Source organism: Salvelinus alpinus, unplaced genomic scaffold, assembly GCF_045679555.1.
Source record: "Salvelinus alpinus unplaced genomic scaffold, SLU_Salpinus.1 scaffold_40, whole genome shotgun sequence".
In the NCBI taxonomy this organism is placed as follows: Eukaryota; Metazoa; Chordata; class Actinopteri; order Salmoniformes; family Salmonidae; genus Salvelinus; species Salvelinus alpinus.
In genome coordinates, this window is record NW_027255981.1 from 638,835 (window position 1) to 655,888 (window position 17,054).

The 17,054-nt window shown below is 43.2% G+C and overlaps 1 protein-coding gene across 4 annotated transcripts in view; it reads left to right on the forward strand.

The window, feature by feature from the left end:
• The first annotated feature begins 3,039 nt into the window (after positions 1-3,039).
• The window catches only part of LOC139567036 (serum response factor-like), a 28,479-nt gene continuing 14,464 nt past the window's right edge, over positions 3,040-17,054 (forward strand). For 2 of the 4 annotated variants that reach the window (XM_071388454.1, XM_071388455.1), the window contains exons 1-2: positions 3,041-3,929; positions 13,334-13,603. In XM_071388454.1, the coding sequence (XP_071244555.1) occupies positions 3,474-3,929; positions 13,334-13,603 (726 nt within the window). In that variant the 5' untranslated portion in view covers positions 3,041-3,473. Of the gene's footprint in view, positions 3,930-13,333; positions 13,604-17,054 lie in introns of all 4 variants that reach the window. The other 2 variants (XM_071388453.1, XM_071388456.1) reach the window with 2 other exon arrangements.

Here is a 17,054-nt window from a genome sequence, read left to right on the forward strand (position 1 = left end):
TCAAAGGTAAAGGGTGGATACTTTCAAGAATCTCAAATATAAAATACATTTGGATTTGTTTAACACTTTTTTTGGTGACTACACGATTCCATATGTGTTATTTCATAGTTTTGATGTCTTCACTATTATTCTACAATGTAGAAAATAGTAAAAATAAAGAAAACCCTGGAATGAGTAGGTATGTCCAAACTTTTTACTGATACTGTATGTTTGTACAATTTCATGCTGGATGTAACTCGCAGCCGGATGCTGGATGTAACTCTCAGCCGGATGCTGGATGTAACTCTCTGCTGGGTGTAACTCTGAGATAGATGCTGGATGTAACTCTGAGCCGAATGCTGGATGCTGGATGTAACTCGGAGCCGGGATGCTGGATGTAACTCGGAGCCGGGATGCTGGACGTAACTCTGAGCCGAATGCTGGATGCTGGATGTAACTCTGAGCCGGATGCTGGATGTAACTCTCAGCCAGATGTTGGATGTAACTCTGAGCCAGATGCTGGATGTAACTCTCAGCCAGATGTTGGATGTAACTCTGATACGGATGCTGGATGTAACTCTGAGATGGATGTAACTCTGAGCTGGGATGCTGGATGTAACTCTGAGCCAGATGCTGGACGTAACTCTGAGCCGGATGCTGGATGTAACTTAGCCAGATGCTGGATGCAAAATCCAGTATCCAGCTCAGTGTTACAGACCCTACTGCAACCTGTCTGACCTGGGGTCTGTTCAGTAGGGTGCATTGTTACAGAACGTCAGCAGTTTAGATAGAAACATATTGCGTGTACAGGTACACTATATAAACAAAAGTATGTGGACACCCCTTCAAGTTAGTGGATTCGGCTATTTCAGCCACACCCGTTGCTGACAGGTGTAAAAAATTGAGCACACAGCCATGCAATCTCCATAGACCAACACTGGCATTAGAATGGCCCGTACTGAAGAGCTCAGTGACTTTCAACCTGGCTCCATCATAGGATGCCACCTTTCCAACAAGTAAGTTCATAAAATGTCTGCCCTGCTAGAGCTGACCCGGTCAACTGTAAGTGCTGTTATTGTGAAGTGGAAACGTCTAGGAGCAACAACAGCTCAGCCGCGAAGTGGTTCCAAACTGCCTCTGGAAGCAACGTCAGCACAAGAAGTTCATTGGGAGCTTCATGAAATGGGTTTTCATGGCCAAGCAATCACACACAGCATACAATGACATTCTAGACGATTCTGTGCGTCCAACTTTGTGGAAACAGTTTGGGGAAGGCCCTTTCCTGTTTCAGCATGGCTTGACTGGCCTGCACAGAGCCCTGACCTCAACCCCATCAAACACCTTTGGGATGAATTGAAACGCCAACTGCGAGCCAGGCCTAATCACCCAACATCAGTTCCCGACCTCACTAATGCTCTTGTGGCTGAATGGAAGCAAGTCCCTGCAGCAATGTTCCAACATCTGGTGGAAAGCCTTCCCAGAAGAGTACAGGCTATTATATCAGCAAAGGGGTACCAACTCCATGATTTTGGAATGAGATATTCGACGAGCAGGTGTCCACATACTTTGGTCATGTAGTGTATGATTGTCTGTCAGGTAGAATAGGTTCGAATTTAATACGAGACAGTGTTTTTCTAAACTTGGTGCATGAGGTTGTAGGTCACACCACGTTCTTTAGGCAGCAAGTCTTATGGCAGAATGACAATGCACAAGTGGAGGCTGCTGAGGGGAGGGCAGCTCATAATAATGTCTGGAACAGAGCAAATGGAATGTCATTAAACACCTGGAAACCATGTGTTTGATACCATGTCCTCCCCAATTAAGGTGCCACCAACCTCCTGGAATGCACATCTAGTTTGGAAGCAGTGCTGGATAAAGTGTTTGCAAGTTGCTTCAAAATGCAGCATGAGTGCTAGAACAGTTGTTGTATGTTTGTTACATGCAAAGTTTTCCTTGCATAAACCTGAACAAAAAGGAAACGTGGCTTGCCTTGCAACTTCCCTGACTGTGGAAATAGACTTATACCGCCACCTTGTGGCTACAGCAAAGCCTACAGTCTTTAACGAATTAGTTTGATGAATCTCCAAGACAACTCGTATAAAGATAGTGTAACGACCCTGGGTTTATAAACGTGGAAATCGACTCTGCCGGATGAGAATGGTTTTGCGGCACAGTCGATAGCGCGCCGGACGTCGGGCTAGAAGGTCGAGGGTTCGAGACCTGCTCCCTGCTATTACATTACATGCATTTAAATGTATCTTATTCATTCATCCACAGGTATAGTTGGTAGTTTATGGGCAAAACTATTCAAACATCACTGGAAATAAAATATGTTACGTGGTTTGAAATTTTAAAATCACTTTTATCCCAGACACATTTGGCTCCTTTCAATTACGAAACTATGTGGATGCCTTTTCGTCCAATCACAACCAAGTTAAGGGCGAAGGTGATATCTTATATTTACAAGATAACCGAGTGGCTGCTCTAACAATGGAAATGCATGTCCTCAATGATTGAAGGCAGGCGAGATCCGGTGGGACCATTCTAGCCAATGAGAGGGCAGGTACCCGTGATAACAACATGCACAACTAGGTAGTTTTATATCAGTACATTTGTAACAGCCTAAACATGACGAAACTTCTATTTGATCAAATAAACCTCACAAAATTCAACACTCTGTCATAGACCTTTATACAAAAAAGGGCTGATCTCACACAAACATTGTTTGGGCAGAGTAAATGCTCTCGCTTCGCCCTCTTCTTCTCTGCCTAGGGTTCGGAGCTATGACTCACCAAATAAGGAGCGACAACACCATAAAAGGAAATGTATCTCTGTATATGGCGGAAAGTAGATCTCGAAAGAACGTTTCACCGGATAGAATTCATGCGCGCTAAATTGGTTACTCTTGTACATCTAAAATTTATTTTCAAATGAATACATTTTCCAGATGTTAATAACATAAATTATCTATATTGGAAGAGAGAATGGGAATGGTCAAGCGTTTTCGTGGTGAACTATATGTGATCGCGGAGGAATACCAATGGGTGTAAATCGAAATGTCCTTAAGTGGAGAAGAGTAGGGGGTTGGGCTTGATTGATTAGTTGTAGGAGGCGAACATAACTTATAACTACAACTTTGCACAGTTATCGTAAATTATATACCATGGACAATTTATTTCTTTTACACTAGTCTGTGGTTATTAATTTGATCGTGTTTTGCTAAAGCTCACATAACACGCAGCAGCACTATATATTGTATATCTAGCTAGCTAGGCTTTACTTGTTGATAAAGTCGTTAGCTAAATGCCATTTAACTAACTAGTTATATCTCGCGATTAGCTGGATTCCAAGGCAATTTGCACCAACAAGCTGACGAATGGACAGTTTTTGAATAATTTCTGTTCGATCACAACATCGCTCATTTACGCATAGACCAGTGGGTCCATCGACCGCAAAGGCGCGAGAGGTTTGAAGGCCTGGGGGACAGGTTCGGAATGTTGGGGGGAAACGGGGCAGGAATCGGTACAAGAACAGGGGGCGCACGACCTGGAAATGGGACTGGGTTGACCGCTCTGCAAGTTAATAACCCAGGAACGAACATGAGTGGTGCCGAAGGTGGAAGGTTTGACGACCGAATCAGACAATACTCAGCCGAGGTGGTGTACAGCGGCTCTGAACCAGAGTCCGACTCCGGGGATGATGATGAGACCATGGGTTCAGCCGGGGACAAAAGAGGGGTGAAACGGGAGAGAGCTGAGATGGAAGTCGCTGCATCGGCGACGTCTCTGGGGCTACCCCCTGGAGGTTATGGCGGTGTCACGGGAGGTGCAACAGGGGCAAAGCCAGGCAAGAAAACCCGCGGACGAGTCAAGATCAAAATGGAATTTATAGACAACAAACTTCGGCGGTACACAACTTTTAGCAAGAGGAAGACTGGCATTATGAAGAAGGTTAGTTGTCAGTAGTCGGTCTCTTTGTTTTCATTGCAGACATGCTGCCAACCTGTGCTCGTGCTCCCACACCTGCGCAGACGTTCCAGTTCACAGGCACACGTGTTGGCGCTATGGTAAAAATTTGCTTTTTGGTCTTCATTTAAGGTTAGGATAATGGTTAGCAGTGTGCTTAGGTTCACAATCCATTTTAAAATAGGCGGTGACTGTGCTAACTAGTGATGACCAGTTTCATGTGATGTAACTTATAGCTAACTAATTGATTGAACCTTTATTTTATCAGAGTCATACTGAGACCAAGGTCTCATTTACAGATGAGCCCTGAATTACATAAATCACAGAAGTGCACATAAAAATATAAACGCAAGCAGAAAGAAAAACGCGGTCATAAAAAAAACACATTCATCAGTAATAAGGTCCTTAATCAGCTTTCTGAATTGCCCTAGAAGCACTCAAACATCACATTTAAGGACATTTTGAAGATTGTTAAACATAAGGTACACGAAAGGTAAAATCAGCTTTTAGTTAGCTCGGAGACCAAAGGAATTTCCGGAGTTAGCCATCCCTGAGACCAGTGTGGAAACTTTTCTCAAGTGTAGTAATGATGTTAGGTATAGTGGGACTTTATGTATAAGTGTTTTATAAATGAAAACATAGCAATGTGTCAATTACGTGACATCAGAGGGCCAACCAACTTTCTGGTAGAGAATGCAGTGAAACGTATTTAAATTGTCGCCCATAATAAAGCGCAACGCGCTGTGATAAACTGCGTCTAACGGCTTTAATGAAGTGGCAGCTGCGTTCATATCGATGTCGCCATAGTCTAGGACCGACTTCGACTGAACAATCTGCTTTCTACTATTTAGCGAGATGCAGGACCTATTTCTATAGGAGATGCCCAAATATGTGTAAGCACTGACACGATCAATATGAACACCATCCAAAGTACATATGCTTAAATCAGACATGTTTATGCGCTCTAGAAAACCACATAATTAGTTTTAGCTGCATTCAGTACTAATTTGAGGTCAAAGTCTTTCTGTAATACAATAAAGGCAGAATGTAGTTCAGATAGAGCCTGGTCAACCATGGGGGCAATAGCATACACAACAGTATCATTGGCATACAAGTGCAGGTTGCAATTTTTTGCAGTGTATATATTGTTAATGTAAACATTAAAAAGTACAGGACCCAGAATCAACCCCTGCGGGACACCTTTCGTAATGTCCAGGAAACTTGATTTAACACCATCAGTAGATATTGAGTTCTATCTGTCAAGTATTTTTTTATGTGCCAACTTACAGCTAACTAATTTGAGTTTACATTTACATTTAAGTCATTTAGCAGACGCTCTTATCCAGAGCTCAGTGGTCTGAGGCCTTATTATAGATTTAATTCTTAACACAATGTTTTCATGAATGGTTCTTGTTTTGGCTGTCCAGGGTAGCTACTTTTCATGAGCTGCTATATAGTTGCAGGACTGGTCTTAGATTTGTATAGCAATTCAGCTTCTACAGAGGATCAGGAGACTGGTGTGAAGAACATTTTAATGCATTCCTGCAATCACATCCCCAAGTTTTATCCCCGTAAAAACCTGAGCATGCAAATACTTGCTGCCAAAGCCACTTTCTTTTCAAGGCAACTCAATATGGTTGGATCTGGCCTGTTTGGTTAGGTATAACACTATTTGCATTTAGGTTGGGTCATGTGTAGGCTGATAACCTCATCCTAGATAAGTCTGTCAAATGGGACTGCAGCATGCATGTGTTCCTCAGGCCTGTAGTCACGTGTCAAGTTTTAATGTCACATGCACAAGTACACTGAAATGCCTTTCTTGCAAGGTCCACAAAAAAACAAGGTAGAACAAAAACATGCAAAAGTAAGAAGCTATATACAGGGTCAGTTCCAATACCATATTTACAATGTGCAGGGATACTGGAGTGATAGAGGTAGATATGTATAGGGGTAAGGTGACTAGGCATCAGGACATGATAAACAGAGTAGCAGCAACGTAAATTATGATTGTGTGCAAGTGTGTGTCGAGTCAGTATAAATGTGTGTGCATTTTAATTTTTTTTATTTTTTTCACGTTTATTTAACCAGGTAGGCCAGTTGAGAACAAGTTCTCATTTACAACTGCGACCTGGCCACGATGAAGCAAAGCAGTGCGACACCAACAAAGAGTTACACATGGAATAAACAAACGTACAGTCAATAACACAATAGACAAGTCTATATACAGTGTGCACAAATTAGGTAAGTTTAGGGAGGTAAGGCAATAAATAGGCCGTAGTGGTGAAATAATTACAATTTAGCAATTAAACACTGGATTGATAGATGTGCAGAAGATGAATGTGCAAGTAGAGATACTGGGGTGCAAAGGAGCAAAATAAATAAATACAGTATGGGGATGAGGTATTTGGATGGGCTATGTACAGGTGCAATGATGTAAGCTGCTCTGACAGTTGATGCTTAAAGTTAGTGAGGGAGATGAGTCTCCAGCTTCAGTGATTTTTGCAATTCGTTCCAGTCATTGGCAGCAGAGAACTGGAAGGAAAGGTGGCCAAAGGAGGAGTTGGCTTTGAGGGTGACCAGTGAAATATACCTGCTGGAGTGCGTACTACGGGTGGGTGCTGCTATTGTGACCAGTGAGCTGAGATAAGGTGGGGCTTTACCTAGCAAAGACTTATAGACATGGTCGTGTTGGCATGTGAGTGTAGAGTCGGTGCAAAAATAAAATACATGGGTCAACTCAGTCTGTGTAGCCATTCTGTCAGCTATTTAGCAGTCTTATGGCATGGGGATGAAAGCTGTTCAGGAGCCTGTTGGTGTCAGACTTGATGCAGAAACAAGTCTATGGCTTGGATGGCTGGAGTCTTTAACGATTTTTTCCGGGCCTTCCTTTCACACCACCTGATATTATTGTGAATAGTCAGATTTAATATAATAGTTTGATTTTAGCCTACATGCTGTGCAAAAAAATAATGATTTCCCTCATCTTGTTTGCATGACACATCTGCATGAAATCAGGCCACCTGATGGGATTTTGATAAATGCACAATGTTCTACCACAGCGACCATGTTATTTTGAGGAAGCCTATTTGATTCTGACTTTGGACATATAAAGTTTGCATGTGGACTCTTTGTAAGATGCGTACTTTCAGTTTTTTTTTTCTCAACTCACTTCACTCGTGCATAAGCATAGAGTGAGGCTTGTGCTGCTGCCACGTGTGCAGATCAAATGCACCGCTGCAGTTGACGTAGCCTCACAAGCCAATCGCCGTATGTGACGACAGAAGTCAAGCATATCGTACAATCTGGCCAAGTTGAAATCAAGATTTTAATTTGCTAACGTCGTACAGTGTAACTTGATCGTCTTTAAAACTGATTCCGACGTACAGTCTGCAAAGGCCTTTGGGAGTTAAATCATCCCGCTCAGGACCGGGTACTTTACTGATTTTTGTACCCAGGAGTGCTGTATGCAGCAGGGAGGGGCTAAAAAAAAGTTTGGCAACCTCTGTTACAAAATACAGGCAAGGAAAGGGGCTGCATAGTCAGTTGCACAACTGAATGCATTCATCTGAAATGCGTCTTCCACGTTTAACCCAACCCCTCTGATTCAGAGCGGTGCGGGGGGCTGCCTTAATCAAGTACCCGGGGAGCAGGTGTCTTTGGGGGTTAACTGCCTTGCAGATTTTTCCCCCTTGCCGGCTCTGGGATTCAAACCAGCAACCTTTCGTTTACTGGCCCAATTCTCTTCACCTCTAGACTACCTGCAGCCCCAGGAAGCTCTGGTTCGCTTGGGAAATCAGACTGCAATGTGGAAGGTAGAGTAAGGTACTGCTTTGATGTGCCACAAAATCTGAGCTTTGAGCTATCACTGCTCCTCCATGGTGCACTGCCAACGCACCCCCCCCCCCCCCCCCCCCCCTCTTACAGAGCGATACTGTGTGGGTGCCTAGGCAACCACAGGGTTCCTTCCACTCTGCAATGAGGAGGCAATGCCACTTGTGCATATACAGTGTGGGAAAGGGGATACCGAGTCAGTTGCGCAACTGAATGCATTCAACCAAAATGTGTCATCCACATTTAACCCAACCCCTCTGAATCAGAGCGGTGCAGGGAGCTGCCTTAATCGACGCCATCGGCACCCAGGGAGTAGTTGTTGGGGTGTTGCTCAAGGGCGAACGGCAGATCTTTCCACCAAGCTGGTTCGGGGATTCGAACCAGCGACCTTTCAGTTATTGGCCCAGCGCTCTTAACCACTAGGATACGTACCGGCCCAGGGTTGGCGTGTAGGTGGGTCCGCACAAATGACAGCCTACAGAAAGTGTTGCTGCAAAGTAGAGGACACAGGAGAGCTAGGCCTAACTCGCTCAATCTCTTCAACTCTGTATTCTCCTTCCTATCCTTTGCTCCCTTCCTGACTTTGTAGCCTTGTTTTCTAATTAACCCTGGTTGCTTTCTGATGTTGTCCAAGTTTTATGAGCACCATAAAGTGCATCAATACATTGAATAGCATACGCAGCCAATGGCCGCTGACAAAAAGATCCCATTTCCCTCCTACTACTACTATCCCATAGTGCCTGAGAGCCCTGGGCTTGTTAGAGCCATGCTCTCCGCTGCCTACACAGGCACAATGTTATGCTTGGCTGTGGGGTTCCCCTTGGAAACAACAGCTTGTGCTCACCGAGATGCTGTTTAAAAGCTTTTTAAGAAATGGCTATGCATGGTGGAAGGAAGCTTGGTCTAGGCTGCATTAAGTAGGGCATTGGGGTTGAGGTACTATGAGCCTGTGTAGAACAAACATGACCTTCTGACGTGCTGAGTAAGGAATCACATTCGTTATATTCATGGCATTTCTATTTGCAATGTTCCACAACGTTTGCCTACTGAACGTGGCCCTGCACTGCTCTAAGCAACTAATGCGCTTGTTCAGAAATATTGGCCTCTTACTCTCCCAATAATCTTTAGCCTAACTCTCTCCACTCTTGGCCTTTTTGTAGGACTACAGCCCAGAGACCACATTGATTGTTCTCTCCAATATCAATAAATAAATGGTTAGATGTGCTTGCTGCCACACCACATTGCATCAGCGCTAAGGAATTGTGTGTTTGCACCAAAACAGTGTTTGCAGAAAGTTTTTAATTGAATATCCATGTACTGTGTTAGGCTGTACATGGATTGTGTTATTGACTGTACGTTTTTGTGTAACTGTGTGTTTGTTGTTGTCGCACTGCTTTTGCTTTATCTTTGCTCATGAGTTTGTATGAATGGTTTTGCATTTAGATACAGCTTTTCACGAGGTCTCAAATTACTTGTGAAAAGAAAACACTAGGCCTATATCCTAAATGCAAATGAATGTAGTCATTCATCCATTTTGTCGTACAACAATATTCACTGCAACTGTAGGCTATACTGAACCTATTACCGTATCACATATGTAATAATATATTGATAAAGATGCATGCAAGGGCCTGTTTATCTATTGATGCTAGGGCTGGGCGATATGGCTAATAATTATCACACAATATATATATATATAGTGTGTGTTAAATGTTTCATTCGATAAAGATAATTATCACGATATTAATCAAATAATGTTTAAAAGGTGCATATCTGCTTCCGACTGAATGCCTGAACAAACCAAAGGCTTTAATGTGTCTTATTTGTCAGAAGTAGAACTCACAAATAACATTAACTCCACTTTTTTAAAGCTGTAAACCCTTACAAGTCATGAGCAAGAAGGGGGGCTGGTCGCAGGAGTGCACAGGTAGCGCTTTGCCAGGTGGCTAACTTTGGGAATGTTTTTTTCTTTTCTTTTGGTGGATCTTCCACCAGTCCAGTGGATTGGTTTCACTGTCAGAATCAGGAGACTGAAGGTAGCAGCTGGATTTCAGTAATACCTGTGGTGGTGGAGAATGGCTTTTTGAAAAAACCACCCAGTGACTTTCTCTTTTTAACTGCCAGTTGTGGTGAAGCAGCAGCAACGTCTCCCTGTGCTGGGCTTGGGTTTTCATGTCCCTCATTGACCATCTCTGAGACAGCTCTTGCTTTTGTGGCCAACCTTCTCCTCTTTGACGTAATGTGTTTTAAACCGACGAGACTATGCCCAGGAGGTCATCTGTGGCTAGGTCATCATATGTCTCATTCAGATAGTCATGGACTATAATTTTGATGGTTTGGGTGAGCTCTGTTTCACCATCAGGTTCCATGACCTCTGTATTGAACAGGTGTAGTACTGGCTTCACGTAAGACACACTGACATAAGACTCACCAGACAGAGCAACTGTGAAGTCTAGTAGTGGAGTCAATGCCTGGTTGATGGACTCAAGAACATCTATATCTGTATAGGTGGGAGCTAAGTGCCGGGTCTTCTTGTCACTGGACAAGACCTGTGAAATGGCTTTCTCCTGCTCCAGTACTTTTTGCATCATCTTTTGACGTGATCACCACCTGGTAGGCGACTCTGTCACCAACTTGAGCTGGGGTAGGTTGTGTTCTTTTTGAGCAACTGCCAGGTCTCTTCTTTTTCCACAAATAGGAGAAGGCCCCTACCACTTTCTTACACACTTCAATTGCTCGATCCACCCATTTTGTCTCTACCCACTCTCTCTAAGAGAAATCAAGAGGTTTTAATAAAATGTTAATCACAATAATCCATTTAGTTATGTACAAATGTAATATTTATTAATCAGTTGATGGAAGAAAAGAAAAAAAGTACATTTTAGTTTCATCTAACCAACCACTTCAATATACACAATTGACAAGGTTACTTACCAATGGCCAAGTGCAGACGATGTCCAAAACATTGCAGTCTGGTCCATTTGTTGATTTGAGCGGCCTTCACCACGTTCGCACCACTATCCGTTGTAATGCAGACCTGTCTGTCTTGACTGAGTCCCCAGGAGGCGAGAGCGTCAATGAGCCCCTCTGCTGTATCTTCAACTGTGTGGTCGTCGGGAAAGTATGATGTTTTGAAGGCATTTATTTAGAAGATTCCACTCTGTGAGGCTAATATAAGGCTCTGACGTGTGACTAGACCACCAATCGGTGGTAGTAGTAGCAAAATACGTCAAATCTGTCTTGAGCTGTTCCTCAACTTTTTCCCTACACTCAGAGTAGAGTTTAGGTGTGAGAAATGTTTGCGGCCAGGGGAGCACGTACCTGGGGTCAATTAAATTGATAAGCCTCTTGAAACCTTCCTTTCGACTGTGCTAATTGGTAGCATGCCCTTAGCAATGCTTAATAGCATTTGTGTTGTCTTTGTCTTTTCTATGTTTGCTTGTAGGGCATAAACGCTGTCAGTGTTGACTGCTTCGGGCAAACATCCCTAGATTGGCTGGTGCTTGAGGGGCGTTGATCAATAACGTGGCGCAAACTCAAACTTCCTGCATGTTCCAAAGAGTGATTTTGCTTCAGACGGTGAAAAAGGTTTGTCGTATTACCAGACTTGGTAGCCACCTGTCTACGGCACAATTTTCACCGAACATTGCTCTGCTTTTTGTCGGACTTCAAAAAGCCAAACCACTTCCAAATAACTGAAACAGTTGAACCCTTTTTATCAATAATGTCTTTGTTGAAAGCTGCTCCTTCTCCATGGCTATCACTGCAACTGTTTTTGCCTGCATCACTCATTTTTCGTGGTTAATAGTGGCTACTCTATCACTCGAGGTGCTATGTGGTTTTTAGTGGGCGTATACCTCTCCACCCTCATATTGTCACTTCTCTGCACGTTCCTGCTGTGTCACAGAGATTAAATGGACTGCTGTACCTAATGATTCTATATCGACATTATTGAAAATTAATCTAAATGTTTTTATATTGTTATTGAGGAAGTAATTGCCTCTAATTTTTGTTTTATCGCCCAGCCCTAATTGACGCCCAACTGATGACCTCCCTATATCCATAGAAACATCAGTGTGCAAGCACTGTTCGCCATCAATGAAGAAGTCTACTCGGACAAGCGTCTCTCTGATGGGATTTTTCTTGATTGAGAAGTTGTTTTTTAAAGTTTTTTTTTGAATTTGCTTACTATTTCTAACATGTATCTTAGCATTAAAATGGATGATTCATTTGTGCACTGACAATCACATTCTCTTTTTATTGCATTTACTGTAAATGAACTTTAGCCCCTTACACTCCTGGAAATTGGCCTATATGGATAATGCCACATTTTAAATGTTTCTAACAGGAGAACTATAAAAAGCATATGCATGATGATGGTAGCAACTGAAAGAGAACACTGGAGATTAATGGGGAAATAATCAGACCAAAGGTGAGGACACAAGACTGAATCCAAACATTACACTCTTGATTTTGTGCATTTTACATTTACTGTACTTTTCACAGAATTTGTCAATAACAAAATCTAAAAAAATACTCTGGAACATTCAGTAACATAAGAATATTCACTGAAATGTTGGATTGGTGTAAGATAAGAAAAAAATGATTACAATGGTTCGAATGAGATGCCTAACTGGTGTCTCCAGGTGGCCACACCTCTCCAAACTGAGCACAGTTCCTAAGTAATTTCAATGCCCTTTTATGACTCAAGGAAAGAGCTTTCAACCATAAGGAGCTCTCCTAGCTTTGCCGTTGAGGAACTGAGGCAAGCACACTTGTAGTTTTTTGTTGTTGTTCTGAACAAAGCTCTGTCTCCCCACCGTCATACAATTGCTGCTGTTAACATTTATATATCGCAATCTGGGTCAGGTGGGCATAATCTGAAAGCTTATTCTATTGCCAACATGGCTCGCTACGTTATAAAATGTGATCTTACAGTGTTAAGCTTTCAAAAGGCACTTCAGAGAAACCGATTTGTCATTTTGGTGCGTATAGAATGGAGTCATGGGTGCAGTTCCATGTCTAATTTTCTTCACAATACAACAAAGTCATTCTCTTCAGGGCGTAACGCAGGTCATCCTTGTAACTGTGGATCAAACATAGCGACCGTAAACCTTGATACTGTAAATGACATGTCTTCAAATATGGGAATGTGAAGTACATTTGGACTCACGGGTGTGTAAGTTTGCTTGTATGACGAAGCGGTATTTGTTATAACCCTCAACGTCTCATCTTTCAGAACACCGACACGTCTCTAGAGCATTTCCTTCACTCAAACGAAAAATGTGCAAAAGTAGCCCAATTAGCAGGAGGGTTTGGGGGCATCTTGTTGTCGCGCACATGCTCAAGGTTATAACAGCTGTCAGTTAAAACCCATACAGCGCTGTGAAGCGGCGAACCTGAGCTCTGACGTCATGTATAGCATGTCACTCTACAGCCACTGTGTTCCAATTTGGGCACTTGTCATCCCCGTATACGGGTTACTGATATGACTGTGGGTGGAAAGGGCTAAATTAAGTTTGATTTGATGCCTGACGCTCTCTCATCCCTCTTCCCAGGCCTACGAGCTCTCCACTCTGACGGGCACCCAGGTCCTCCTCCTGGTGGCCAGCGAGACGGGCCACGTCTACACGTTTGCCACGCGCAAGCTCCAGCCCATGATTACCAGCGAGACGGGCAAGGCGCTCATCCAGACGTGCCTCAACTCGCCCGACTCTCCGCCCCGCAATGACCCGTCCACCGACCAGCGCATGAGCGCCACAGGCTTCGAGGAGACGGACCTCACCTACCAGGTGTCGGAGGGTGACGGCTGCACGGAGCCCACCAAGGTGAGGTGGTTATAGTCTCCTGGGGTTAACGCAACCGATAGCCGCTTCAGAGCACCTGGGTTACCACGCATCGAGTTACCTAATGCTTTCTTATGGTGATTTTAGCCTAGCACTTGCATGGAGGTGTTTTTTCAAACTCATAGATCAACAAACATGTTGTCACACTTTTTTTTGCATACTGTGCATAATAATAATAATAATAATAATAATACTACTACAATATGTTTAAGAGGTATATTGTTGCTATGTTCATTCTTTATCCTGTTGGGAGATTGGCACAGGCTTCAGAACCAAGGAGGTTTGCTAGGTTACTATGCAGTGCCGGAAAGAGAACCAGTGTAGAATGTCTTAACTTGTAGTAGCATTCAGCATCCCTTGAAAAGCAAAGGTGTTAGCGGTCTTAGAATTAAACGCATTAGTCAGTGGTAGTTTCACCTCCTTATTCTGGTAAACAAAAGTGTGTGTGTGTGGGAGAACAAACTTTCCAGCTAGAGAAACCTAACAAATGTATTCACGCAACAACAACAAAAAACTGGATCAAAGTCATGGTACAACAACACAGGACCATCATTTTGCTTAAACGGTTGACATCACTACATGGGTCCTTTAACCAAAGCTGACCGATGGGTTAATTGGTACATCTCCTTAGACTTCACTGTTATTCATGAGCAAATGAAAAACAAAAAAATGCTTCACAGTAGATTGAGAAAAATAATATTTGTCCTCTTTGTCCATATATGGGATGGTTTCCTCTAGTTTCTCTCTTGGCAGAGGGCTGATTGCATTCCATATAAGCTGCAGCTGTTTTCAGAGTTGGTTGGAGACTGATTTTCAAGGAAACGTGGTGAGCACTATGTGAGGATGTTCAGTGATGTAGGCCAACCTGAGGCTAAATCTTTTTTGCTTGAGTAAATAAAAAGGGCATTTGTTGGGCTAGTCTTGTGCTTTATTGTCAACCACTTGTTGTCAGTTTCATCTCTCACCTGGCTTAATACAGAGGGGAATAAATGGTAGCTTCCTCGGATGGTCATGTTGCTGGCTAATTCACCAGGCACAGGCATACCCTTTCGCTTTGGAAATATAGCGTGAGCTACACAAGTTCACATCAATATTTTTATCCGTGGATGGCCCATTGACCCCTGTTTTAAAAGCAGAGAAGCTTATGATAAGGGACAACAAATCATGTCATGATGCGCAGTTAGTTTAATGAAATGGAAACAAATTCTGTAGTGTTAATTATGAGTGACGATGGTGAAGATTCTGGCTTTTTCAGCTCATTAAGCCTCTTTACTCAACCAAAAGCCAGACTTGCTTTGAAATACAATTGGTTGTTGATGAACCACGGTACTACTTTAGCTCACTGGTGATGTGGCGGGAGGAATCCTCACTGCTCACTCTGTGCAGAGGAAGTTTCTATTTAAAGGGGTGTCTGTCTGACTAGTCACCTCAGTTGAGGTGTTGTGCAAAGCACTGATAGAAAGACAGAGTGCAGATTTTTTATTTTATTTATTTATTTTACCGTTATTTTACCAGGTAAGTTGACTGAGAACACGTTCTCATTTGGAGCAACGACCTGGGGAATAGTTACAGGGGAGAGGAGGGGGATGAATGAGCCAATTGTAAACTGGGGATTATTAGGTGACCGTGATGGTTGAGGGCCAGATTGGGAATTTAGCCAGGACACCGGGGTTAACACCCCTACTCTTACGATAAGTGCCATGGGATCTTTAATGACCTCAGAGAGTCAGGACACCCGTTTAACGTCCCATCCGAAAGACGGCACCCTACACAGAGCAGTGTCCCCAATCACTGCCCTGGGGCATTGGGATCTTTGTTTAGACCAGAGGAAAGAGTGCCTCCTACTGGCCCTCCAACACCACTTCCAGCAGCACCTGGTCTCCCATCCAGGGACTGACCAGGACCAACCCTGCTTAGCTTCAGAAGCAAGCCAGCAGTGGTATGCAGGGTGGTATGCTGCTGGCAAGGTAGAGCCGCATGCTGGTGCAAGTAAGCTGTCAGGAACACTGAAATACAGATGGACAGGGACGCTATTCAGGAGCTAAAGTGGGCTGGGCTTGGGTTCTGGACTCAATCAATCAGATCACAGCCAGACAGACGCCCACAGTCAGTGTCATAACAAGAAACAGGCCATCCAATGCAAACTTAGTAGGGCATTACACTCATAACCAAGTTTTTCATTGTTTGCTTTACTCTCAGTAAAGAGACGGGCTGTGAGCCCGTTGCATGGTGGTATTCCCTGACAGGTGAACCGCAGGGCCCCCGGGGTGTTTGTTTACTAGTTTTGTCCCCTCTCTTTTGGAAGAGACTCGTTCAGCAAATGTTTAGGGAGGAGGAAATGGACTTATGCTCAGAGGGATAGCTTGTTCAAATAGGATAATGTAGATGTCCTCTAGAAAGAAAAACGGAAACCAAGTGCCCTAGACTAGAATGAACGATAATGAATGCAAGACACTGAATGCGGTCAGTTGAGTCGGTTTATTTTCGCTTTATGGGCCGAGTGTCTGAGGGTTTTCGCTCCACCTTGTACTTGATTGATGTATTAAGGTCACTAATTAGTAAAGAACTCCCTTCACCTGGTTGTCTAGGTCTTTTATTGAAAGGAAAAAACAAAAACCTACAAGACACTCTGCCCTCCGTGGAATTAGTTTGATACCCCTGAGGTAGTACTAGGCTAGGGTTAAAATGTCCCATCGTTGACAGTTTGATACCGGTTCCGGTACCTTCAATTCGATACCGGTTCCAAATGTTTTTTTTTGTGTGTGTGAGAATCATTGATAATTTAATTAGGTTTCTGATTATATTGAATGGAAATAAGTATCACCGCTAACAAATGTTTTTTACATTTTATTTACATTTTCACAAGCGCTTCAAAGGTACAATTTTTAGCGCTGCTGGAACAAAGGTGCGGCTTAATGCAGCATTGCTGTCGGCACACTTGACATTTCCTACAGTTGAGTAGTAACCAGCCAGCCAGCTAAATGTTTCTGTTCAAGTTTTCCCTTTGCAGTTTGTTTTATTGACACGCTTTAAACTAAGCCAAACTGTTACATCTTAGTAGAACTGCAGCACACATCTGTGCGTTTTCTCTCCGCTGCGCTATAAACAGGACACGCGTAAACATGCAGGTGCAGGTGAATACACCCAATGCAAGCTCAGAAAGTACATGGCAACTATTAAAGTAGCACTCCAGTCTCCTTTTCATCTCATTTAACACCTGATTTACGCCCAAAGCTGCAATATGTCACCTTTGGGCGACCCGGCCAAATTCACATAGACGTATGTCATTCTCATTGAAAGCAAGTCTATGAAGCAGTATATCTGTTTTTATATGCGCTATTTCTATGCTTGATGTACTTAAGTTTCGTTTTTGCATCTTTTACTTAAAAACCTCTTAATAGGGATAGCCCCCTTTTTTTCAATTTTCATCTAA